Genomic DNA, 26654 nt, shown 5'->3' on the forward strand with positions numbered 1-26654 from the left:
CTTTTACCCCCAAATATTCGGTCAATCCCCTATTCTACATTCTTCTTCCCGTTCCTCACCCCTATTTGTCTCACTCTCTTTTTCCCTCTCTCTCTCTCCCTCTCTCTCTATCTCTCTCTCTTTCCCTCTCTCTCTCTCTCTCTCTCTCTCTCTCTCTCTCTCTCTCTCTATCTCTCTCTCTTCCCCCCCCCCCTCTCTCTCTCTCTCTCTCTCTCTCTATCTCTCTCTATCTCTCTCTCTCTCACTCTCTCTCTTTCCCTCTCTCTCTCTCTCTCTCTCTCTCTCTCTCTCTCTCTCTCTCTCTCTCTCTCTCTCTCTCTCTCTCTCTCTCTCTCTGTCTCTCTCTCTTTCCCTCTCTCACTCTCTCTTTCTCTCTCTCTTTCTCTCTCTCTCTCTCTCTCTCTCTCTCTCTCTCTCTCTCTCTCTCTCTCTCTCTCTCTCTCTCTCTCTCTCTCTCTCTCTGTCACCGTCCTTCTCCAGTCTGAGGTCCAGTGTGTGTGACAAGCAGCAGCAGGCTGCAGCGGACACCGCACGCCGCATGAGGGAGACCACCTCCAGGCTGCAGCAGTGGAGCCAGGCGGCCCAGTCCCAACCACCACACTCCACCCAGGTGACAAACCGGAGCGCCCCCTGTCCTCAACCAAGCACACCTATCTTTTTGTCCCTTACAATTCATCTTTCCTCCAATCGTCTGCCCTTCAACCTGTGTCGTCGACCGACCCTCCCCCACATGTCTGTCAGCCAGCCAGTCTCGTTTGGCTCAAAGTTGCATGTTGAAGGTTATGCCTTTGAATATTCCTTATGCCTGCTATAAGAAACCAGGTTGGTTGATATCTGATCCATATCTCTGTCTACCTATTTCCTGTGTGGTAAGGAAACATTTGTCTTTTTGTCAAAATGATAGACGGTTAGATGGAAAACCTCAAACATGACCAAATGATTAGTCAGTACTCTGTTCATTTCATAAGAGGATGTTACACTAAGAATGTAATTGGTTTGTTGCTCCATTTTCCTGGGTTCACTCTGAGTTTACAGAGAATGTTTTTAAGAGGACCAAAGGCCTTACCATTTATAAAAGCTTTACAGGATGCATTATCTCATATTTGTTGCCTGCCTGTCAACAACATTGTAACATGGAACTTGATCAGTTCAGGGGTCTCATTTATAAAGCTTGCGTACGCACAAAACGGGGCTGAACATGTGCGTACGCCACTTTCCACGCAAAGGTTGTGATTTATAAAAAACAAACTTGACGGGAGAATGTGCTGTCCTCCACGCAAACTCTGACTCTCCCGTAGGCCTACGCACATTTTGGAAACAGTTGGAATTGGAGACGCAGATGACCGTACTGTAGTCAGACTGCAGAAAGTAAATGTGGGAAGAACGATTACTCGTAATATTTATATATTTTGTTTTCCTCACACACTTTTTTCACTCGATTTCATAATTATCATGAAGATTTAATCCAGCAGTATTATTTTAGCTTGTACTGAGTGATAATTGTTCCATAAACACCTTGTACAATCAACTCAAATTTTAAATCAAAATTCAGCGCTGTCTCACCATCATATTGTCCACTACCGGAGTGCAGGAGGGGGAAATGCCCGACTGCATGGAATGCAGATAACATCACATATCCTACCTTTAAATAACTGCAGAATACAGTGTATAACTAAATATATTTATTTAATACTGTGCATATATAATCATATGTCAAAAACTGGAAATACAGTTGTTAAGCTCCCGTGCAATCGCTACACTCCACGTCATCAGTCCAGACTTTAATAGATTACTGTTCATAACAACGCTTTTGTTTTCAAATTGTATCCCGACTCGTGGTTTCACTGGCACAGTTGACGCCACTCGCACAGTTTTTGTAATTGGTGATCTACCGGCCACCACATTTTCGGAGTTTTCGGGCTCCACCAATAGGCTAACAGTGTCTGAGAAGTTGTCATGCGCTATGATTCACCGTAAAGAACAATCGCATGCCAGGGTCATGATGAGATACTAGATTAGCATTCATGAGGTGCTTTGCATTGACTATTTATGGTTAAAAATGGGCGTGTTCAGGGCGGGGTACAATGCTGATTCACGTACGCACACTTGTGGGTAATCTGTGATTTATAAAGGGAACATTGCGTACAGGTGTGCGTACGCACGGTTTTATAAATCTGAATTTTTGTGAGCGTACGCCATTTTAGGCTTTTGGGCGTACGTACACTTTTAGTAAGAATCCTACGCACAGTTTTATAAATGAGACCCCAGGTCTTTTGGTCTGTTTGCAATTTAGCCTCACAGCAGGATATTTCTAAAAAGAGCTGTTCTCAAATTGCCTTGTTCTCATCCTGTTCTAGTTTGGAGCCATTAGGAGCACTTTCATTTGTGAGTACTTGGTAATCAACATGCTTTTGGAGACAACAGTTTTTGACAGAAAATGGGAAAGAACACAACAGCCTTTGCTACCCCAGCAATGCCTGATGCAATGTGTCGTCAGTCGAACCTTTCCCACGTATTCATTTGACATCGAATGACGAACTTACCTTGATGAACTGACCTTTTTTTTGTTATAAAAACGAAACAGTTTGCTAAAAAACGGTTTCATCAAAAGGCATCCAAAGAAACTTGATTTTTATCTACTACAGGTCACACTTGATGCAGGACGACAACTCCATCAAGACCTGCAGGGGGCGCTCTCACGGCGGGACTTCCTGCGGAGCTGCCTCGGAAAGAAACGCACCAAGAAACTGGAGAAAAGTGCTTCCGAAACCCTTCGCCTCAGCGAAGCTCTGCTTACATCCCTCCCAGAGGCGTCTGGAGGTGGTGACTCTGCAGAAATACCGTTATGCGACCGTGGAGTTTGTCAACCAGGCCCTTTTAAGACAGACACGGATGAACAATCCACAACCAACATGCCTGATGTCATCCAGGCTGTTGAGACACAACAAGACATGGCTGAACCCCGTAAAGTTGCCACGATCGTTCTGGACACGTGTTCAGATTATGTGGACAATGGTGATGACACTGTAAGTCATTTCACCTCCTTTTCTGAGCAAGGTCATGAGACTCCTGGGTTTGGGGGAACGGATGAGGGGGTGGATGGACGGTCAGAGGCCGCTACACACTTTTACAGTGTGTGCGTTGAACCAGATACACAAGTAGCAGAACAAGGGGATTCGGACACATACACAAAACCGATAAGCGACCTTCAGTCCGAGACCGAACCGCAACACCAGAAGGAGACGAAGAAAGTGTTCACCATCGTTTTAGACATAAACCAACATCAGTCAGAGTTTCAGTGTAGTCACGGTCAACTGTCTTCAGGAGGAAGTGGCTTGCATCAATTTACCTCACAGGACTCTGAGTCGTTTGACGTACAGGGTCACTCCTCAGTCCAGGAGGCCGCAGAGGGTCCCACTGAGAAGCCCACCAGGTCGACCAGGAGGGAGAGGAAATGTACTGAATCACAGGGCATCGAATGGGACGACAAATGGAAGAGTGCTGAGTCAGAGCTCTTGGAACAGCAAATGACTGAATTAAAGTACACAAAACGGAAGGGGCCGAGACCGACAGAAGATCAACCAAAACACTGTCAAATGAAAGATCTAAGTTCCATGTCGTCGTGGGGATCTGCATCCTCGGACATAAAGACAACGCAACAGGAACAGGTAAATCCCTCTCTCTTTCTCTCTGACCCTCTCTCCGGTCTCACTTTCTATTCTTCTCTCTTTCTCTCTCATTCCCCTAGTTTCGGGGCATAATTGTTTTCAAACCTAATTCCATTCCATTCTGTGCCGCCCACTCCCCACTCTTACTTGTCCAGTCTGCACTTGTTTGACATTTAACACAATTTGCCTGTACACACACTGTGTACCATGGAGCCAAGTCTTTCAGAAGTTAAAAAAATACTTTCTCTCACCTCACATGTTTTATCTTTCTTCTGAGGTCCAAGTCATTCAGAAAAATCAGTTATTGTCTTTTCTAAGAGATTTTTTGACATTTTCAGACACTCTTTACAAGACTGAACTTGAACAGTTATCACAGTATAATACGTAGCGGCATAGTTTGACATTTGAAGGTTGTTATTTGCCCCAAGTCAAAATATATGCTGTTTTAAATCCCAATGAGGAATTTACTTCCCTGAGACAAATGGTTCCTTGTCAGCAGAGACTTTCACAACCCTGAAGGGCAGTAAAATCCACACTCCATCAGTGAGCTCTTTCTTTAGAGAAGAAGAAAGGAAGTTATATCAGCACTCGTCACATTTGTGTTCATTCTGGATTGGTTGACAAGAAAGCAACACAATGGTTCTTGGTTGCGGCCCGTCGCATCCAACTAACTTTTAATCTGGTTCCATAACCAGGAGTAGTTTCTTTAAACTACAAAAGGAGAGTCGCCAGGTATATATTTTAATCCAGTCTTCAAGACATTCCACTGAGTAAGGTTTTGATCATTTGAGGAGCATTAGTCCACTGATGAAAAAACTGATGTTCTTTTGTGTGCTAGGTTGCCAACAGTCTGTCCGATATGTTAGAATAGACCATACTGTTAATGCACTATTGCTTGTGTTTTTTGCTACTTAATGAGGATTTCATGTCAGATGTCACCTGGAAGATTCAAACTTGACCGTGTCTCCTCAAACCAGTTCCCGCTCTTTTTTCCCCTTTCCGGGAGCTGTGCCTGTCAATAGCAAACATCTGTGACACAGTACATACTACTGTTCCTAAAGAAATATCATAATCCTGTAACAATTTAGATCCAGATGCATTTACATTTACATTTAGTCATTTAGCAGACGCTCTTATCCAGAGAGACTTACAGTAAGTACAGGGACATTCCCCCGAGGCAAGTAGGGTGAAGTGCCTTGCCCAAGGACACAATGTCAGTTTGCATGACCGGGAATCGAACTTGCAACCTTCGGATTACTAGCCCGACTCCCTAACCGCTCAGCCAACTGATGCAGTACATTTACATTTAGTCATGCAGTACATTTACATTGCAGTTGCAGATGCAGTACATTTACATTTAGTCATTTAGCAGACGCTCTTATCCAGAGCGACTTACAGTAAGTACAGGGACATTCCCCCGAGGCAAGTAGGGTGAAGTGCCTTGCCCAAGGACACAATGTCAGTTTGCATGACCGGGAATCGAACTTGCAACCTTCGGATTACTAGCCCGACTCCCTAACCGCTCAGCCAACTGATGCAGTACATTTACATTTAGGCATGCAGTACATTTACATTGCAGTTGCAGATGCAGTACATTTACATTTAGTAGACGCTCTTATCCAGAGCGACTTACAGTAAGTACAGGGACATTCCCCCGAGGCAAGTAGGGTGAAGTGCCTTGCCCAAGGACACAACGTCAGTTTGCATGACCTGGAATCGAACTGGCAACCTTCGGATTACTAGTCCGACTCCCTCACCACTCAGCCACCTGACTCCCAGTAATATGCATTAGTTAATATGTACTAAGTCTTGTTAACACATGAATGTCAATAAGCATCTTATAAGGGCCTTATCACATATTAACTAACAATTATTACAAGCACCTGGATCTAAATGGATACCGGAATATGACATGTTTAGGAATAGTACACATGTGTTACTCAAGTTAAGATTTCCTCCACGCCTATCTTTACCTACAGTAGACATAACAAGTCATGTCAGTTCAAACACAAATAGGAGTGCAGAATTATGGAACCAGGCCCATATCCCTCAGGGGAAGGCTAGCTTTCTACAGTCACATTCTTGCTATAATTGCTGCACTAACTTGCCAGGACAGGGATTTGAAACACAGTAGTCTTGGCTGAGACCGCGGGAGAAGCACACGAAGCCTTGTCATTATCGAGTCTAAACAAGAGATAGAAACTGCGATGTGGCACCGCCTTGTTGCTCCTCAGGAGGGGGGCCGAGCTGAGGAAGGCACGCTGGTCCGGGCTCAGCGGTCGTCAGCCCGCGCAGGAACAGCGGAAGCAGGTGGCGGAATAGTGCAGCTGGAGTCCCCTCGCCACACGTCGGCCATGCGGGGAATCCTCTCTGAGATCCGAGGGCTGGTGGAGAGAAGTGACATCACCAAGGTGAGTGTGTTTCATGTGCACGGTCGATGGGACTTTGGAGAGAGCGGGAGATGAGTGTTTGCGGGCCAGGCAACTGAGATATGTTCAGCGGAGAGCTAGTTAGGGCCTGAAGACGTACAGTAGTGCCACGTGATGTAAGTTATTTATTAATAGCTTGGTTAACTTCAAACATGAAAGAGATGAAAGGTTCTCCATCCAACATTTAATCCTCCGATTGAAATGTTTCTGCTAAGTGTAAATCGAAACGAATGATGTATTAAGAATACCCAGCCATGGGAGCACTTCAGTGAACTGCTTTGATCATTGACCAGATAAGACTAGATGTTTGAAGTTTCCTAGGCTTGATGAGACTGTATTCCCAAGATGGTAGCCATCCAGGAAGGAGCCATGTGCTGATGGGATTTCCTGCAGGGCACTTGTAGTTTCCGGCACTGTCATCAGTCATCACAGTCATTTAGGAGGCCATCTGTAACTAAATGTAACCGGTCTATCTAAGATTAAAACCACTCATTTGCAATTTGACTGGCCACCGGGCAAAGTGTTCCCGATTTGTAACATCTGGGGCAGTTACAGTATATATTGAATTTACTGTATGTACAGCACCTCTCACTTTCAACACAATCCTTTTGTTCACTCAGTCCTATTTTGTATCTTTGTTTTGCTTCTGTGTATTTAAGGGAGGCCACCGAATGGAGCCAGCATGGTACCTTGCACCCTCGCCCAGAGAAGCAGAGACCAGGCTTGGCCGGACTGTCCTCAGCGCTCTAGGTTGCCGTTATCAGCCGGCCCAGCTCAACCCTACTGCCATGACCCAGCAACTGAAGGAGGCTGAGGTACCAGATCCCCTAAAGATTTTCTTTTGAAGGATTTACCTACCTCTTTAGCTCATCGAGAGAAAGTAGTGGTAGTACTAGCACTGTGTGTGTCATGTTTAAATGTGGTTAACTATGGGCATCGATAAAAATGTCGTTTGTAAAATAAACAATGAATCATTGCATTTCATGCTTTGAATTCTAATTGCGTTCTGGATCGAAACAAGAAAATGAGCCCCTTATCTGAGGAATGTGTTCCTGATGGGCTTCCATGCAGTGCTTCAGACGTTCCGTGCTGGAGCAGGTGGCTGTGATGAGCAGTGTGAGCACCGAGGCTCGTGACCCGGAGGACGCACGGAGCACGGAGGGCCAATGCAGCGCTGCCCTTCTGGATGCCGCTGCCACATTGCAGGTCAAAGAGGCTCAACTCGACCTGGTCACACAGTACCACGAGCAGATGGGGGTCGTCGGAGGGCGCCTGAAAGGTCTGGCCTCCGAGCTGGCCGGGCTAACCTTGTGAGTGACCCCGCAGTGACTTGTTGTGATTCATTTTCGGTTTGAGAAATGAGGTGTTGACGTATTCTCTCGGTTTCGTTGTCGTGCGCAGGGAGGCTTTGGGAAGCAATGCCCTTCAAGTTGAGAAACTCAGCTCCCTCCTGCTGACTCTGAGGCAACAGAAAGCCGCGCTGAGCGAGCTGCTGCAGCTGTGCGGCCAGGTGTCAGGTCACCTGAGCGAGTCGGAGGGCCCAGGGGCTCTCCTCGCCCGTCTCGGAGAGCTTCAGGAGACGTGGAAGCTGATGGAGGCGACCTGCACCAGGACGCTGTGGCATGGCCTCGTTTCCTCCTCCCAGGCGGATAACCTACGACGAGAGGCCGAGAGGTTGCGTGCCGCGCTCCAAGCTGCTTCCCAATCATTCCAAACGCAGCGAGGCGCCCCCCGTGCTTTCGAAAGGATCTCGATGTTTGCTGACCTCAACGTTTTTAACCAACAGTACACACATCTCCTGTGCGTGTCCGAGGAGCTCAGTGAGTTTGGACTAGGACAGGAGGAGAGAGAGGCGATGAGCCAGGTCTTTCAGGGCTTAAAGCAGTTGCTTGATCTCACACAGAGCGAGCTCAATGCTCAGTCTCCTGAAATTGTCAGCGACTCTCTGTCTAAAATCATTCAGCGGACACGGGACAGGGTCATCTGGGCCAAACGCACCCAGAACCTTCTCACCTCGGGGAAAAGGCTGGCCCTCTTCCCCGAAGAGGCTCGTGTACAAATCGCGTGGATGAGGAAACGGCAAACGGAGATTGTGTCCGTACGGTCGACGGTTCGATCCGAAACAGGAGACGTGAAAGCCCTAGACTCGATCCTCGGAGAGGAGGAGATGGAGAAAGTGTTGAACTCACTGAAGACCCTGGAGGACCTTTGTGCAGGCGTCGCCGACGATTGCTCTCACACGCTGGAGGAGATGGAGAAAACCCTGCGGGGGAGAGAAAAGCTATTCGCCCATATCACAAAAATGGATACGTGGCTCGTGGCCTCGCATATTGAAAAAGAAACGTCCACAGATGTGTCTCCGGCCTGCATCTCTGACCTAGAGAGAAAGGTCCACTCCCACCAATCTGCCCTGAAGGATGTCGAAAGACAGATCTCTTTCACTGACACCCTTTTGGAAAAAGCCAAGGAGATGGCTCCAGGCATGACCCCGGCCGAGAGCCGCTACCTGGTGAACAGGCTCGCTGGCCTTCGTCTGGAACTGGACGGGATGCTGGTCCACGAGAGGGCGACTGTCTGGGAACTGGAAGAGCTTCTGCACGCTCAGATGTCTTCTGCTGAGGAGCTAGCCGCCGTCCGAACGAGCTTGAGCCAGATAGCAGCTGATCTGGGGAGGCAGAGCTTCCCAGTAACCAGAGCCAATCTCTGGGCCACTGAGCCCTCGAGGCGCCTGCTCCTGGAGCATCAGTGTCACATACAGGAGCTCCAGCACTGCCAGAAAGCGCAGAAAGGCGCCCTCTTGTGCACCATCGCAGAACTGCAGGAAAAGATCAAAAATCTCGACCTCCACGCCCCGGAGCATGAGAAGTACCTACGCCTTAGGAAGCACGTGGAAGATTCCAGAGATAAGGTGAAGGGACAGATCCAAATGTCCAAAGACACAAGTGTCGATGTGGGCGAGAGGTTCAGGCTATGCCAAACTCTTCTGGTAGAACTTCCCCTGGTGAAGAAAGAATGCCAAGAGGCAGCGGACCAGTTGGAGGCCATATCTCAGGACTTGTACCCATCCCAGCTCACCTCAGAGAGGCAGAAGATCCGCCGGACAGTGGAGAACCTCCTCTCTTGTGAACTCACCATCACCCACGACATCAAAATGCTGGAGGGGAACCTTCTAGAAGGTCTCCATTTCTGCTCCGAGTACAAGGCCATGATGGACCTTCTTCACCAAAGCTGTCAGGAGTTAAAAGAAGCTGGGCCGGTTGCTCCGGATGAAAGCGTGATCGATTTAGAACTGCAGGGCTGCTGGGTAACTTGGAGGAACTTGGAGTCTGGGATGAGGGTGTTGGAAGCACTGGGACAGAGAGAACGCGTAGACATGAGGACGTTTGATGAACTGTTCACCCTGAGGGAGGCCAGCATGCAAGAGTGCCGCGCACGTATGGTACGTTTCCCTGATATCTTCTACACAATGGTATAGTGTGGTGTACATCTCTGTCACTGTTTGATAGACAGTGTTTGTTTCCTTCATAGGAAGCAGTGTTTCCCGTACCTTTTTATTATATAGATGTTTTTAATAGATTTTTTTATATATATATAGCGCCCGATCACAAAATAAGTCATTTAAGGTTACCTTTCCTATAAAACAGGTCTATAGCTTGCTCTTTTATTAAACAAACTAAATGGCCTTATGTTATTTATCTTATTTACACAACGGCGTGTCATTTACATTTAGTCATTTAGCAGACGCTCTTATCCAGAGCGACTTACAGTAAGTACAGGGACATACCCCCCGAGGCAAGTAGGGTGAAGTGCCTTGCCCAAGGACACAACGTCATTTGGCACGGCCGGGAATCGAAACTGGCAACCTTCAGATTACTATCTCTATTCCCTAACCGCTCAGCCACCTGACTCCCATTTCTGTCTCTACATGGTCGCCATCCCACCCCGCCCGCCGCCGTCGCCAAAGCTGTAAACCTAAGGGAAACACTGGGAAGGGTTTTTTCCTTAAAAGGAAAGTGTAGCTTTTTTCACTTCGCTGACTGCACTTTTCAGTTGAAAATGAGTCATTATTGAGTATAAAAGGTTTTTTTCAGCATCAGTGAAAGCATTTTATCAGAAACGCTGCATAATTACTGTGGACAAAATGTTATTCATGTTAGCTTACTGTAAATGACACAATATTATCTTTGCCTCCTCATATTTGAAACTACCTAGGATCAACCTGCATGTATAATTTATGACTGTACTGGTGGACTACCCACCAGAAAACCTTTACCTGTCATTCTGTGTCTCGCAGGAGAATTTGTCTCAAGCCCGAGAAGCCCTGAAGGACTACCACTGGGCTGCACAAGGAGCTGTCGCGTTCCTTCACAACGCCGAGGCCACCTTCCTGTGCCCTTCCGGAGGGTTCCTGGACTGTACTGAGGAGCTAATGCACACCCAGCAGTCCCTGGCCTCCTTCCAGGAGGGGATCCAGGCCCACGTCTCCCATCTCCTGGACGTGGTGCCCCAGCAAGCCTCCCGCGTTCTCGCCTTCCCCCCGACGGAGCTGCTCCACGCCCGGGTCCTGAGTCACGTGCTGGTGGGCAGGGCCACCCTGGAGGCTCAGTCTCAGCTCCGACTGGAGGCTCTGAAGAGGTCGGTCCAGAGAACCAATGTTCTCTACACGTCGCCATTTATCCTTATGTGTCTCTTCCTCTGTCATTTAATCACAGGAACTGAGCCATGGAGGATGACGTTCTGTAAAGAAAGGTTGAGCTGACCCAGGAATTAGGGGTTTACACACTAGTCATCCCCACTATCCAAATAAAGCATCTGTTAAATGTCTCCACAGTAACATCATTTAGACACTGCAATCATAAAGATTAGCTATGTTCTGATATGCACTCAGAGACCAATGTCTCGGATAAGTGCTGTTCAAATTTCGAGGACACTGCATGAGGTATCTCTAATGGAGTACTTATTTGCTGGCCCGAAGCTTTGTTGAGTCACAGAGAGGAAGCCATTCGAAGTTGAACAGTGTGATGAGAATTCACCAAGATGTGTGGCAGATTGGTGAACTTATTATCATGACTTCTACAAAGGATTACCAAAGACATATATTAAGTTAACGGGACCAGCCTTGTGGATAGAATTTAGAGATATCCAGATCCACACTCCTTTTAACTCCTTTCATCGAAAAAACCTTTTCGATGAGAAACACTCAACACAGTCTCTAATTCTCCATGTTTGCGGTTCGTCACAAAGGTGTGCCGACAGACAGCAGCTGCATGTGAAGTGTCATGGGGAGGTGTGGCAACTCCTGACCGCCTCCGAGACCAGACTCTCCGAGTGTGCCGCCCTGGATGTGACCTCACTCTCCAAGTGTGTCCAGCAACAGAACAAAGCCGAGGTTTGTAACCGACTGACCTTTTACCCCTCAGTCGTGCTTTCGCCGACCTCGGAAATGCGGTTGGAATGCGGTTTGCGTCTCCTATGTTTGCCCTCCAGTAGCATGCGGTATGAACTGTACACGCGCGTGTGTTTTGTGTGCCCATGCGAAGGCCCTGGCGGAGGAGGTGCGAGGCCTGGCCGTGAGGCTGAAGGAGCTGAAAGCGGGCTGCCCGGCCCAGGGCTGCAGCGCGGGCACAGAGGGGGCCCTGGGGGCCCTCTGGAGGCGCTGGTGGCTGCTGCAGCACGGGGTCAGCCTCCTCCAGGCTCACGCTGAGCAGAAGAAAGAGGAGTGGAGAGACATCGGCATCAGCGTGAGTCAGCTGTGGAGTTTTGAATGAAATTGATATATATTTAAAAAAAATGTATGATTCATAATAAGGGATTTTGTTTTGGCTTTGAGTTGCTTGACAAAAGGAATGTTTTCAGATTGAGCAATGCAGCAGGACCTTAAGCAGGCTCAAGGCCAACTTGCCCGACGGTTCAACTGTGAGCTCCACCCCAGGGGATCCACGTGACTTGTTAGCCCAGGCAGAGGAGCACCAGACTGGGCTGGAGGAGGCTCAGGGAGCATTGGCTTCCCTGGAGCACCGCCTAGCGCTGCTGCTGGGTGTGTCCATCCCACAGGAAGCATCCATCCTTGTTCCAGTCTGTCAGATGCTGGTCAAGATGCAGGAGAGCTGCAGGAGGTAGAGGGACATCTGTTTGAATGGGCATTCTGTCTCTCTCTCTCTCTCTCTCTCTCTCTCTCTCTCTCTCTCTCTCTCTCTCGTTAACTTAATCTCCCTCTAACTACTTCTCCTACTATTTGGCCCTTTTTTCGCTCACTGAAACACTTTCTGTCTTTGTCTCTCTCGCTCTCTCCGACTCTCTCTCTCTCTCATCCTCTCTCTCCCTCCCTCCCTGTCATGTCTGTGCTTCACCGTAAAAAAAAACGTCAACAAACATTGTGAATTGAACAGTTTGAGATGGAGGGTGACCCTTGTTCGGTCCCCAGCCTGACACAGAAGAGCCTGCTGGCTCGTACGGCTGCTCAGTCCGAGGTGCAGGAGAGACAGCAGTGGCAGGAGAAGATCAGAGATGTGGAGCAGCAGATGGACACCCTGCCCACCATCCTGGACACCCTGCCCAGCGGCCGTCAACAGCAGGTCAGCCTCACATCAAGTGTCTCATCATTTTCACAGCTTGTTTAGTTTACTGTAACAAGCTTAACTAAAACATAGCATAGCCTAATTATTATTTTTGAAACGTTTATTTGATCACTATTTGTTTTATTTATGTGCTTATATTTGTTTTGAGAGTTATACATAGTGTAAGTGAACATGCCATTCCTTTTTGGTTTGCTTTTATAGGTAGAGTTGTCTAATCTTAAAATTAACAAAGTGCTTTACAGTTGAGGACATAAACATTTTCCTTCCTGTGCTGATGTTCCTCATCACATCTTCGGGCATATTTTTTTTCTTTCCTGAATGCTTGCTCCGGTTAGATTTTAAGTTTTGAAGTGAAACTAGGACTCCAGTGAGAGGGCACTTTGAAATGCACGTGTTTACATTCGTATGTCAGTTTGAACTGTTAGAGGCACCATGTAATTGAATAACCACATGGTCATGAGGTTGTTAGTACATGAAACTCTGAGTAGCACCCTACAGTAGATTATGAACAGTCTATCTGTTGAAAAGTTTCCATTTACAACAACAAAGTTTCAGCTTGCCTGAAAAAAAGTTGCGATTGAATCCGTTGAGTCATCATTTAGCTTTGGCTAATTGAATCCCATATTTAACATTGAGAGTGTTGCGTTTTCAGTTGGTTTTCAGTTAGTCTACCATCGTTATGCACCAAAGCATGGCTAATATGATTTTAATGAGCTGAAGCATTGTTCTGGGAACAGTAGACAACTGTTGAACCTTAACATTACAGCTGGGGGGAGTAAATGTCCTCTATTACCTTTCTGCGCCGCTTTAGTTTGTTTTAATTACATTAAATGTTTTATTTTTAGCTTCACCTTTTATCTTGGCATGCAGGGTTTATACTCTCTTCAAAACTTTTTAATCGGTTGAATTTATTAAGCAAACTAAATCAAGAGTGAAAGTAGTGCTTTTGAAGGAAAACAAGTCTCATAGAACCAGGCCATGCAGCCTTTCTAAATGTACTACTTAATAAACAGTGCTGCCTCAATGGGACAGTTGGTTAAAATGGAAACTACTAAAGTACAGTAAGTGAACACCACATGTCCTTAATTCCTAATTATTAGAAGACGTATGTTATGTGGAAGACACAAATTCAGAAAACTATACTGCAGGCATTCTGGATTCTTCTGTGGTTTCTCTCTCTTTCTGAACTCCTCAGTATCTCCTTGCATCTGTCTCTCTCTCTCTCACGCACGTTCCTGTGAGAAGGAGGGAAGACTGACCTTGGCTTCCCAGAAGGCTAAACTGCGGAGCATCATGGAAGGTGTCAGGGCAAGGTACACCGAGGTACCCATGGAGATCAGCAATCAGATACAGGATGTCACTTGCACTCTACAGGAAATGGAGCAGAAGGTAACATTTAGTACGGCAGACAAAGAAAAAGAGACAAAGAAACCCATTCGTTGTCGAGGTTCAGAGAAATGGCGCGTGTTTGGACGCCGTGACAACCTCAGAGAGTCAGAGGGCACAGGCTCTGGGAATCGACGCTGACGTGCGCTTCATTTAACAAAAGAGAACCAAACATCCTCCCACAGCGTCTCCTCTTCAGCGAGCCGCACTCCCTCACTAAAGAAGGAGGAGGAGGAGGCAGTGTTCTTTCTCAGAGGAGAAGGAACACTGCAAATAATCTGCCTGTGATACTCATGCCAGAGATCTCTCTCTACCTCTTTCTCTCTCTTTCTCCCCTGAACTCTTGTTGTCTCGCTTTGTGGGGAGCGGGGTGCTGATTAGCGTACGGGGGAGGGGGGAGGTTGGGGCTGATTCGAGAGTCGCAGCCATGGTGTGGGGAGCGGGAAACAGGTGAATGGGGCATCCTGGGCCACTGTCCCTCGTGCTGGCTCTCTAGGGTTGTCACAACACAAGAATGTGTAGGTTTGGCTACATACATACAGTATGTGTGTGTTGGGATACATGCGTGCGCGTGTGTTTAGATGACTTAAGACGTGAGTGTGTGTGTTTTCAGTTTACGCTCACCCTGGAGAGAAACAATTCCCTCCAAAGGCTGACCCATAAGATAGGAGAGGTGGGGGTTGGACTTGAGGGCGTTCAGACTTTACTGAGCCAGAGGAGTTCCACATTCCCTGAGGCGGAAAAGACACTTAAGGTATGTGCGTGGGCAAGTGTGTGTGTGTACTTTGCGTGTGTGTGTGTGGTGCGAGGGTTCTTGTCTCTTAAGCAAGAGGTCCTCCCTACTGTGTGTGCCACTGCTGAATGAAAATTACATTTCACCCCCCAAAAAATACAACCCCGCTCAATGAGCCACCACACAGGACCCTTTCATCCACACAACACTTCCACTGTGTTTGCCTTGTGTGTTTCTCCCATCCAGCGAGTGTGGGACGAGTTGGACGCGTGGCACAGCCGGCTGACCGCCTTGGAGGTGGAGGTGCAGGACTTGTCAGAGGAGCAGCCGGAACAAGCCCACCTCCTCATGGACCAGCTGATCCAGCCCCTGCAGCTCTACCAGGACACGGCCCAGCAGGCCGAGCAGCGCACCGCCTTCCTCAGCAGGGTGAGCGCACCCGACTACACTTCCCACAATCCCCCAGTCACTGTTAAAGTGACTTCCTTCCTCAGCAGGGTGAGCGCACCCGACTACACTTCCCACAATCCCCCAGTCACCGTTAAAGTGACTTCCTTCCTCAGCAGGGTGAGCGCACCCGACTACACTTCCCACAATCCCCCAGTCGCCGTTAATGGGACTTTGGTTGTGCTACTGGACCGTTGTGTGGCACATCGTTTGTAGTCCTTAGAGACCGTGACCTCGTTGGCACTCTCCTCAGTCGAACTACTCTACCCATGCTTCTTCCGAGCCGTGGTCTTCGAACCTTGTCCTGGATGTTTTAAATGTTACCCGGTTCTAACACACCCGATTCAAATGAACGGTTTTGAGCAGGGCTTCTCCAGAGCTTGATAACGACCCATTCATTTGTAGTGGGCGTGTGGGAGCAGGGACACTTCTAAAACACCCAAGGCAGAGGGGCCCTGAGGACCAGGGTTAAAGAAGACTACAGCTTTAGAGGGCGGTCCTATAAGAAGCAGGAGATAAACAGTGCTGCTACCTTTGAGTGGTAGCGACCTGATCTCGTCCCTGTCCATCTCAGGTCCCTGCCTGCTTCCAGGAGTACGAGGACATGCTCCACAGCGCCTCCTGTTGGCTCGCGGAGGCCCAGTCCTGGCTCGCCAGCACCTGTACCTACACCACAGCTAAGAACCTGCAGAGCCATGCCAACACGCTGCAGGTGAGAGACCGTGAGAAGCCAACACTGAACCATGCCTGCAGGAAACCAGAACTTGTTCGCATTCAGTGTGTTGCATTGTATACACTAAAGGGACAAAAGTATGTGGACACCTGACCTGACCTTCTATTAAGGCCTCAGATTTTTTAAATGAGAGGATCAACGCGCAGGTGTCATATACTGAGAGGCATACTGTTGGCCATACAGTGTATGTTATAGCAATCTGTATATCTATAATAATGGATGAAGCTGCTGTAAATGAATACACGTTAAATGTATTGCCATAACACCCCCCACCCCCACCCCCGACCCCCAGATGGTTCTGGATGATTCCGAGAGGATCAGGGCCACTCTGGACGGCTTCAGGCCTTCCCTGCAGGACATCTCGGCCGTGTGCAACACGGACGCTCTGGAGGAGAGGCTGGCTCAGACAGACCTCCAGGTCGACGCCATGCAGCGCAGAGTCATCCTGCCCCTGGACCAGCTCCTCCACGTCTCAGCTGTGAGACGGATATGTCCGGCCTGGATGGCACCTCAAAACAGATTGAAATGTTGGATTGACTGGAGAGAGAAAAAAAAAAACGTTCTCATGTAGCTGCGTCGTGTCGTTTAAGAGACACCGTCCTACGCTGTCCCCGTGACCCTGCGGTTCTCCTCTTGCTTCCAGGAGATGGAGTCCATCGAAGCAGAGCTGAAGGCCATGGAGAAGAACGTGAGCAAGATCCGAGCCATCTTATCGTCGGTGGACTCTCCTGACGTCTCACTGGAGGAGCACCTCCGCAACCGACAGGTGAGGCATCTGCGTTTTGTTGGGAGTCATTCAATGTCATTTGCGTCCAACTTTATTTAAAAGGACAGTTTAGCCACACCACCTATAAAGCATCCTGACCTTCACATTTAACTGGAGTAGACTTCCATCAATATGTATTGCTACACAAGCTACTGGAGATAGTCCTGTCAAATGAAGCAAACGGCTCAAGGAAAGCCTACACTACCCATAATCCTTTCCAAAACGGTTCCAGAGGAAGCTAGAGATCCTCATCTCTTGTCCCTCCCTGTTGTCCAGGTCATCCTGGCCAACATCCAGTCCATGCGGAGGACGGTGGAGGTGATGGAGAGCTGCAAAGCCCACCTGGGGCTCCCCCCCGGGGCGGAGGAGACCCTGGCTGCCTTCCCGAGGGCCAGGCAGCTCCTGCAGCCCCTCCAGGAGCTGGAGGAGCTCACACTGAGGCAGACTGCCCTGCTGGAGGTACGCTACACACTCGGCCTCATGGCTGTGACTGTGGTGCTCGGTCCGCGATCGGTCTTTAATGTCACCAGAAGGTGGCTAGTAGCGACCAATGTCGCCCTGTGTTCTTTGTTTTTCTGTCTCTCGCTCTTTCTCTCTTTCTTTCTCAATTCTCTCGTTTTCTCTCTTGCTCGCTCTATCTCTTTCTCTATCTCTTTCTTTTTCTGTATCTCTCTCTTTCCCTCAACCTCTCTCACTCTCCTCCCGTCTCTCGTTCTTTCTCTCTTCCGTTTCTCTCACCATGTCTCACTCATCCCTTTCTCTCTTGCTCTCTCAGAGTCAGTCAAGAGAAGACAAGAGGGCCGAGGAGTCCCACTTTGAGGATGGGTGTGTTACAACCGAGTCCTCTGTCCCGACTGAGAACACCCAGGTCGAAGAGGCACAGCGAGGGACCACAAGGTCACAGGTAGGCCTGACCACGCGCCTTGTGACGTGGCTCGTGATTGCATGTGGTGCTCCGCTTAACGATTCACGTGTGGCTTGCGTGTGGCTTGAAATAACCATCGAGGTCGGAATTTTCTTAAAGCCAGCATCATTATAAATGAAAAAAAAATGCCCATCAAGTCATTTACACAGTATTACTACTGCTTGTTAATTAATATCGTCATTCAGTCCCCAACCCTGGAGTTTCAATCCTCAATAGCATTAACTCAGGTTGCATGTTTTGCCGTTTGAGTTGGCAGCAAACATTCATTCATATTTGAAAAACCAAAACCCCAGTACTGTATGTTTGTCATGCAGAAGTGAAACCTTCCAGGATCCTACTTGGTAACTAATGCTCTAACATGCGAATCAGGCAGCATTAACCCGTTGCTAACCCATATCCTGAAGCAGGATGCTTTTGGCCTGTGTCCCACTGAGGAAGAGGAGGAGGAAGAGGAGGAGGAAGGGAGTCTGGAGTTGTCATCCTCTGACACACTTACCAGCAGTCTCCCTGAGGTAAAAAGAGAAGAGACTGTGTACCTCTGGGTAGACTAGTATGAAGGCTAGCGTCTCAGAAGCTAGTAACATCTTTCTCCGTTATTTGGCTATTTGTTTGTAATGGGGTGACTACTGTTGTGTGACTTACCCCGCTAAACACAAATCTCAACCAAAACACATTTTAAACCATCGTATTTGTAATATATTAACAAAAATAATGTTGTTGAAGGGTAAGCTTCAGTTTCTAGCTCTGGGTTTGGAGATAATATCTGTTTAAATTCTGAAGTCTGCGTCTAGGGCAGTATCATTCCTGGAAATCTGTCAGAGACAGCTGCCTCATGTTTGTTAAAACCTCTTAATGGACTCCTCCCCTGCCTGTTCGCCCGGACTAGGACCCAGATGAGACCCTTGGGGAGCATGATCAAGCAGAGACCACAACCACTCAGAGTCACCTGGACCTTCACGTGCAGAAACCTCCTTCTGTCACTAAGGTAAACTGATCATTTTTCTAATTGTTTAAGTTTAACAGCAAAGTCATTTAGAAATACATTTACACGTGTTGTTTTGAAGCGTATTGTTGTACACGGAACCAACAGTTTTCCTTCGAAAAACCCCTTCAATGTTTTTCAATCAGAATTCTGAGTCATTGGAAACCTATTCCAAACCCGTTGCGAGAGATTCAAGTGACGCACCAGAGTTCTGTCAATCAAACACCCTATCACTACCCACACCGCCAGAGCTTGTGGTAAACAACACAGCGTCCGAAGCCAACCACACCGCATCGGTAACCAAGGAGACCACATCCATCACAAGACCAGCAAGACCTGAGACGACTGGATCAGTGACCGTGGAGGCACAATCAGTACCGGGGACCGGTTTGGTAACCAAGGCAACTGCTTCTCGACCGAAAGCGGGCCAAGCCGCGGGACCCACGTGTGACACGGTGACGCACACCGTCCAGACACACACTCCGGCCTGTAGGGAGGAGGCCCAGGTCGTCCCTGCGCGTCCTACCCCCCCCTTCAGCCCCCACCTCACACACGTGGACGGGTCTCACGACGCACCAAGACACGACCACCCACACCTGGTCAGTGCCATAAGAACTAACTGTAGTTATGGTCATGACGTGCAGACAGCAACTGTTATTCCCATGAAACTGAGATCAATATTTAGTGTGACCAAAAGGTTTAGCTCTGAAAAAAAATTACCAAGAAGATGAACACAAGTGCATATAACCTGACGTTCTGCTTAGGCGAGGCCCTGTTTGTTAGTAAACTAGGGGTTGTTGTTGAGACGTCCTTGTCTATCACACTGTAGGGATCCCAGAGCGAGCGGGGGGACGTGGAGAGCAAGATGGAGACACACAGCAGCCTGGCAGACCAAGCTCACCACAACGCTACCCTCACACTAAGCAGGTGAGACACGGTTAGGGGGTTACGGCTTATTAGACGCAGTCACCAACTCTCACACCGTCTCCTACGTGGGCCAAGGGACCGAAAGGCCCTCCCTCCCTAACTTGCGTCGGTTTGCCCTCAGACCCGATGCCGTGTCCTGGTTTGCTGAGGAAGAGGAGGGGAGGAGGAGATGGGCACGTCTCCACTCACAGCTCTCCGACAAACTCGGCATCTTAAGAAAGATTCAGGAAGAGAATGAGGCTGTAGTCGGTTCAAAGGAAGCATTGGCCGAGGAGAAGGTAGGTCACCACCTTACACTGGGGTTACAGCTGTTAGCTGACAACCGGTTAACTAGCGGCTTTTCCCATTTAAATACCGTTTACATGAACTAGACCCAGTGACCTATTACTGCGAAGGCGCAGTGACCACCTGTTGATGCCAACACTTCAGAATGAACAGTGTTGACCTGTTTGCTGTGTGTGTAGGACCCAGGGCTGAAGACAGAGGACGGCATTGACTTTGTTGCTCTTCAGGAACTGCAGAAGTGTGTCGCGACCCTTACACAACTGAGACACAGGGGCAGTGGGATAGCAGCAGGGGTGAGCGCTGTTTCCGAGTGTGTGTGTGTGTGTGTGTTTAAGCTTGGTTCTATTTCTAGTTCTAAACTGTATGGAGTCCCTCAAATACCTCAGGTGTTCGTAGCATATATTGAGTGACGACGTTGTGTGGTATGTCGTCCAGGGTAGCTCAGGGGGCGATTATAATCCCATACAGGATGGTGAACTGTACTCGTCTCTGAGTGGGGTGGTCCTGTCCATGGACGCTCTAACTGACCAGCTCCTCCGCCCTCCGGGGGCGACCGCAGACCACGCCCAGATGAGACTGCTTCTGTTGGAGGTGAGCAGGAGGAGCTTGAACTATAGATATACGACACCCCTTCTGCCGTGTCGTGAAGGTTTGCACGACTCCGCAGCCAGTGAGAGTCGACTGCAATGTCAGCTGACAGAGATGGATTCGCGGGTCTTTGTGTTTCAGTGTATCTCCACAGAGTTGGTTGTCCTGGGTGATGAGCTGAACGCGGCGAGTTCACATGTCAGTCCGGCCCTTTCCACCGAAGACCCGGGAGAACTCGAGTGTTTGAACATACTGGATGGATGCCTGCAAACGGCCCAGTCTGTTCTTTTCTGCTCCCAGAACCGGCTACACACTCATCTGGGCCACGCACATGAACATCAGGTAGGCGCAACCCGGCCACAACCATCTCACAACCACACCATAACCTTCACACGATGACTCCACAACCATCTCACAACCACACCATAACCTTCACACCATGACTCCACAACCATCCAGAGAATGACGTCCTTCCGACATCCACGTCTTACATCAAACTACACGCACGCTCTCTCTTCTCTGGGTGTTTGCATTGTTCTCACTGTCCTTTTGGGGGGCGCGGGGTGTGTTCCAGGCAGGGCCCGAGGAACAGGAGGGCCCACTGTGTGTGTTTGAGGAGCTTACACGTGTACACGGACACCCTGTTACACCCGTCCAGGATGCCCCCAGTCTGGAGGTACATCAGTGGTTTTGGGGGAGGTTAGGGTTGGTGTAAGTGTTGGTGTAAGTGTTGGGATAGTTTAGGGTTAGGAGCTAGGGGAGTTTGGGTTCAGGCTAGGTTTTTGGGTTAGGGTTAGGGGAAAACAGGACGTTGAATGGGTCTGAATTGTATCCACACAGGAACAGCCATGCAATCGGGTGTGTACTGCATGTGTGTAGTTAGGTATTTACCTGTTCACTCAACAGTCAGTGTGTATAGCATGACGTTTTTGTGCGCTGTACGTTACAACGACTATACCAAATGTCCCTGTGCAGTGCATGCTGATCAGCCAGTGGAGGAAATGGCCAGAGGACACCACAGACACACAGCGGGTTTCCCACGCCCTCCTGCAGGGGCTGGCCAGTCTGGTGGAACTGGGCCAGGAGCGTGTCGCCCATAGTCAGGACTGTCAGCCTGACAGCCGAAGCCAGCTGCAGAACCTGGTCTGCAGACACAAGGTACCTGTACATCTGCTGCAGCCGACTGTTGAGGTTTAGTCAGGGTGAGCACAGGTCTCAAAGAAGGAACTTCCATTTGAGGCCACTCGAACAACACAAACCAGCACAAGTTCCCTCAAGGAAATATCAAGAGTTTGTAATCTAATGACTGTATTGGTTTAGCTCAGTGTAAGCCCAGCAACTGTTCATATTCTTGATTTGTGTGCTATAATTATGTGCCAAATTGTAAGCTAAACCTAACTGTTTTTCATCTAACTTGTTGTTCCTATCCCTGGTCTTGTCTTCTTTACCATCACTGGTCTGGTGGCATCTGGTTTCCGTGGTGATGGTAGAAGTTCTTCAACATCCTGGGATCGCGGCTGGCGTTTGGCCAGAGGTTATTCCAGGACAGGTCACAGGGGGCACTGCAAGACCTGGAAGATGAATGGCTTGAGCTGGAACGCAGAGCCCAATCGCTTCAGCAACAGGCGCTGGAGCAGAGAGTCACCCTGCTGAAGAGACTCCAGGTGAAGTGTATATCTTTGATCGTCGAAATCTATCTTTCGCCCTCTAGAAATCACCCAAATCTATCTCTCTCCCTTTAGAAATCCCTCAAATATATCTCTCTCCCTTTAGAAATCCCTCAAATATATCTCTCTCCCTCTAGAAATCACCCAAATATATGTATCTCCCTCTAGAAATCACCCAAATATATCTCTCTCCCTCTAGAAATCCCCTAAATATATCTCTCTCCTTCTTGAAATCCCCCAAATATATTTCTCTCCCTCAATATATTTTGTTATTTACATTTGTTTAATGTGTGTGTGTATATTTTTGTGTGTGTGCATAAACGTGTGCACGTGTGTGTGTCTGTGTGTGTGTGTGTGTGTAGGACTGGAGCCAGTGGGAGGTGGGTTGTGAGCGTGTAGGGAGGCTGCTTGAGGAGTTAGAAGCTCTCATCCCCGGGGAAGACCCTGAAGAGGAGGAGATGGACAATCAGCTACAGCATAGGCTAGAAGCCTGCCAGGTAGAGCACACACACACGCACACACACTCTCTCCCTCCCTCATTTGAGATTTTTGGTGTAATTTCAAAAGCATATCTACCTATAATGAATGGGTCAGGATTGTATTCATTCCTGGCACAGGGGAGGTACCTCATTTCCACAAAAATCTTTTCTATCCTTTGTGATCCATTCTGAAGAATGGGAAAAGCGAGTAACACGCTGTATTTAGTAATCCCAGCCCATGAATCAAGAGGTCCATGCTGTGCCTTGTGAGGGATGTTGTGATGATGTGTGGGTGTGTATGCTTGTATGTCCGAGTGTGTGTGTGCGTGTGTGTGTGTGTGCGTGTATGTTTGCTCGGGTGGGCTCTTCTGTGCCTCTTGGAACAACTCTTCAACAACTGAAGGATTCATGGGTTCCCAATCTTGACTCGTTCATTCTATTTCCACAGACGAGCTCTAATTATATATCCCACCGTTCCAGATGGAACGCCATTTATCTGCTGCCCGCCATTCCATTTTCAGCCTCCCCTGCCTCCCTTTTACAATTACACAGGCTCATTTCTCAGTTGGATTGACTGGGATGGAATGATTGTGTGTCGGAGTGTGCGCGTGTGTGTTTCGTTTAAGCGCCACCGTAACATGCAATCCCACTTCCTCCCATACTCCCTCATCAGTTGTCTGCATTACAGGATATCAGATCTTCTGGACAATACTGAAAACCAGTGTCCAATCATTAGGACTGTTTGAGGTTCTTGTAGGACAGTGTAGGTCTCATGAGTTGGTCTTCTTTGTCGCCCTCGTTTGCTTGTCCTTTCCTCACCGCCTTTCTCCGTGTGTTTGGTCATGTCCTCCTCTCCGTCCCTTCACTGGGGCTCTCTCATTCCCCCTTCAGCGAGTGCTCGACCTTCTCCTGGAGAGCAGGCCCACCTTGGGCTGGATCCTGGACGCGGGAAAGGTCCTGCAGGCGGGGGGCTGCAGTACCCGGGTCAGCAGGACAGGGGGAGCTCTGGAGCTGCGCTGGCGGGGCGTCCGCAGCAGGGCCCAGCTGGAGAGCAGACGCAGCCGGGACATCCAGGAGAACTGGGCCAGGTGGGCCACATGCGCACACACACATGCGGAGACACGCACACACGGCTCACACACAAGCAAGTTGGAGGAACAAAGCTGGTCAGCAATAACATGTATGCTTCAGTGTGGCTGACAAGCCAGGGGAGATGCTAAGTCGGCTAACTTGCGAGTTCGGTCGAGTTCCATTTGCCTGAACAAGCTTCGGCGCCGCCTCTCCTCCTGGTGTGTCTCCCAGGTTCCAGAAAGACTCTGTGGCGTTCACCGAGTGGACCGACGGTGCCCACCAACGCCTGGAATCCTTGCGGTCGGGTCTGGCGGAAGCAGAACCTGCAGACAAAGAACTGAACCCTAGCCAGCTCATCCATCTTTTGGTAAGTTGTTTGAGGAAGGTTTATGACCCCCGAGGGAGATTTCATCTGAATGACCTAGTCTAGACATGTAATCTGTCACCAAAAGTTATGACTATAATTAGACTAGATACAACTACAAAAGCCATCTATAATTTAATAAAGGTAGGATCGGTAAGTTTTGCGAGCCGAGACATTTTGGCTTAAGTTCGAAAGGGTTCGAACCAAAATCTCCCACCTCCTCCCTTCAAAGCCACTCAACCAAAACACATGAACGTTCTGCCTGACCACTGCCATGAGGTAGGTAGACAAGTAGCCCGTCCAATCATTACATTCGGTCCAAATGCCTTCCTATCATTAAGTTTGGTCCCAACTGCACAATTGGGCTTGTTTATTACAGTCCTGCGATGCCCCTAGCTATTGGATTTATTTAATGTGACTGTCAAACATTTAGATTGAATTGGTTGCTATCAGGATGTGAAGATGTGAAGGTATTTCAGCAAATATGACAAAAAGTGCCTCTCAACAACATAACCGACCCTGCCTTTAAGTCACCTGCTTTGCTCTTCTGCACTTCTTCACGTTTAAAGTCCTTGGCTTTGTGTGTGTGTTCGAACGTGTGTGTGTGTGTGTGTGCTTGTATCACACGTTTCGACAGGATTTCTCCATGGAGCTGGAGGCCAGGTCAGCCCAAAAGGCCTCAGCTCTCCGGGCCGGCACCTCTGTGCTTCAGCTGAAGGAGGCTGACTCCCCGGTCCTGCGGAGGAGTCTGGCCCAGCTGGAGCACAGATGGACCGGGGTCTCCTCCTCGCTGCCGGACGCCCAGGAGAAGCTCCATCAGGTGGGTCAGGAGTTTGGATGGCGGGGAGGAACCGCTTGTGAAGCTTGGTGCTCTCTCCTCCTGTTGTGACATTGTCCGTGGTCGAGGCCCCCCTATCTTGGTGGCGTGATTAATATGACACTTTTTTGCTGCAAGTTTTTAACAAGGAAAATGGGGTCTGTCTGCATAGAACGTGTGAGAGTAAAGATGCTATCAGGGAACATATCCTATCTGGTTGAGTGCCTTTCAAACGGAACAGCCCAGAAGAACTGGAGAGAGCGGAGGAGTAGAATATCTTTTCATTTCACCCCCATCGTTCATCATCGACAAATGGCTGATACTTGTGCCAAACAGGTGGAAACATCTTTTGATGTCTGTTTTTTTCAACTGGTTGTAGGACGGGAAAGGAGGAAAGTGTTTAATCTTCAAACAGAGTGCCCATCACTTTTGTAATAAGCTTCCACTGTTTGCTTCAACCTCAGAGAAAAATTGGAAGAATCATTGCTCATAATTCAATCTTAAACACCCCCCCCCCCCCCCCACACACACACACACACACATATAAATGACATAGTATTTACAGTAATACTCTAACATCCCATCGTACTGTATGCTTCTCTCGCCCAGCTCCTATTGGACCGTTGGCCACCAGAGGAAGTGCTGGTGGACCTGGAGACCTGGGCGAGCCAGGTAGAGGTGCGTCTGGAGGAGAAGAGAGAGGGAGCCCTCAAAGCCTGCCGTGGAGACCAGCTCACCCAGATACTCCAGCGCTACCAGGTACACCCCCTGTTTCGCCCGTTCCTCATTCGACAGCCTTCTCTTAAAAGTAGCCTTTTGCTACAAGCGACTTCCTCCCGCCATGGATGTAGTGCCCTCTATCTTAGCCTCCCTGTTTCTCTCTCACGCAAATGTGTTCCGATGGATAAAATAACACCACGGCCTGGGTTCATATTTACCGTCCCATGTTTGTTATCTAAACATGAACTGCTATGGGATCCGGAGTGATGACATATGTATGTTTGTGGTGGGGTTCCCTCAGGAGCTGAAGGCAGGATTGGCCAGTGGGCAGCTCACCCTGGACTTCCTGTGCCAGTCTGGGCCCCGGGCGGCGCTATCCATCGCCCAACGCTCCGAGCGCACCCTCTTCGCCGAGCGTCTGGGTGATGTCAACCTGCGCTGGCTCCTTCTTCAACGGGAGCTGGACATCCAGGTCAGTAGTTTGTCCAATGAGAATGTAGGGGGACTTAAAACACACCCGAATGAAACCCTTCTTCCTTCCTTCCCTCCTTCCTGCTTCCCTTGAAGTAACATCTGATCCAACATGAGAGCCTTGCAAAAGCCATTTGCAACCATCTAAAGCCGCACTGACCAATCCAGTCATACTCGAACCGGGATATCTCCAATGGATGGGGTCCGAGCATGGATGAGCACATTCAGGAGGATCAAGTAGGACTATGCTAAGCTATGCTGTTTGCTTTCCTCAGATGCGCGAGGCAGAGCGCCTGCTGCAAGCCTGCGTCGACAGAGAGACCAAGCTGCGACGCATACGCAGCCGGGTGGAGCTCCACTCACAGAGGCTGGGGGAGTGGCTACGACCTGTCAGTCAAATCCAGGCTGGCAAGGCCCTGGCTGAGTGGGAGGTACTAAAAAGACAACATGACTGTTTTGCAACCTGTTGTTTACGGTTGTATGATGTTGTATTGCGTTGTGGGTATTTTTTTTTTCGAAATCTTGTCTTGTTCTCTGTGCATGCTTGGCATGCATGCGTGCGGACAGTATGCGTGTGTGTGTTTGTCTAAGACCTCACTTTGCCTTCCGCCTCTGTTC

At 48.9% G+C, this 26654-nt stretch overlaps 1 protein-coding gene across 1 annotated transcript in view; it reads left to right on the top strand.

Moving 5' to 3' along the window:
• The window catches only part of LOC136947652 (nesprin-2-like), an 81528-nt gene that overhangs the window by 30182 nt on the left and 24692 nt on the right, over positions 1 to 26654 (top strand). Inside the window, 37 exon segments of the mRNA XM_067241779.1 lie at positions 481 to 610; positions 2646 to 3668; positions 5903 to 6079; positions 6757 to 6912; positions 7169 to 7407; positions 7499 to 9536; positions 10392 to 10732; positions 11342 to 11486; positions 11638 to 11838; positions 11954 to 12213; positions 12522 to 12672; positions 13921 to 14064; positions 14675 to 14815; positions 15041 to 15223; positions 15816 to 15953; positions 16267 to 16452; positions 16618 to 16740; positions 17017 to 17199; positions 17516 to 17644; positions 18073 to 18177; positions 18552 to 18650; positions 18794 to 19246; positions 19477 to 19574; positions 19696 to 19852; positions 20039 to 20152; positions 20295 to 20450; positions 20589 to 20789; positions 21022 to 21123; positions 21423 to 21605; positions 21938 to 22111; positions 22477 to 22611; positions 23485 to 23681; positions 23896 to 24031; positions 24666 to 24848; positions 25455 to 25604; positions 25867 to 26037; positions 26312 to 26467. Coding sequence (XP_067097880.1) covers positions 481 to 610; positions 2646 to 3668; positions 5903 to 6079; positions 6757 to 6912; positions 7169 to 7407; positions 7499 to 9536; positions 10392 to 10732; positions 11342 to 11486; positions 11638 to 11838; positions 11954 to 12213; positions 12522 to 12672; positions 13921 to 14064; positions 14675 to 14815; positions 15041 to 15223; positions 15816 to 15953; positions 16267 to 16452; positions 16618 to 16740; positions 17017 to 17199; positions 17516 to 17644; positions 18073 to 18177; positions 18552 to 18650; positions 18794 to 19246; positions 19477 to 19574; positions 19696 to 19852; positions 20039 to 20152; positions 20295 to 20450; positions 20589 to 20789; positions 21022 to 21123; positions 21423 to 21605; positions 21938 to 22111; positions 22477 to 22611; positions 23485 to 23681; positions 23896 to 24031; positions 24666 to 24848; positions 25455 to 25604; positions 25867 to 26037; positions 26312 to 26467 — 9058 coding nt within the window.

This window comes from Osmerus mordax, chromosome 8 (genome assembly GCF_038355195.1).
Source record: "Osmerus mordax isolate fOsmMor3 chromosome 8, fOsmMor3.pri, whole genome shotgun sequence".
Taxonomy (NCBI): Eukaryota; Metazoa; Chordata; class Actinopteri; order Osmeriformes; family Osmeridae; genus Osmerus; species Osmerus mordax.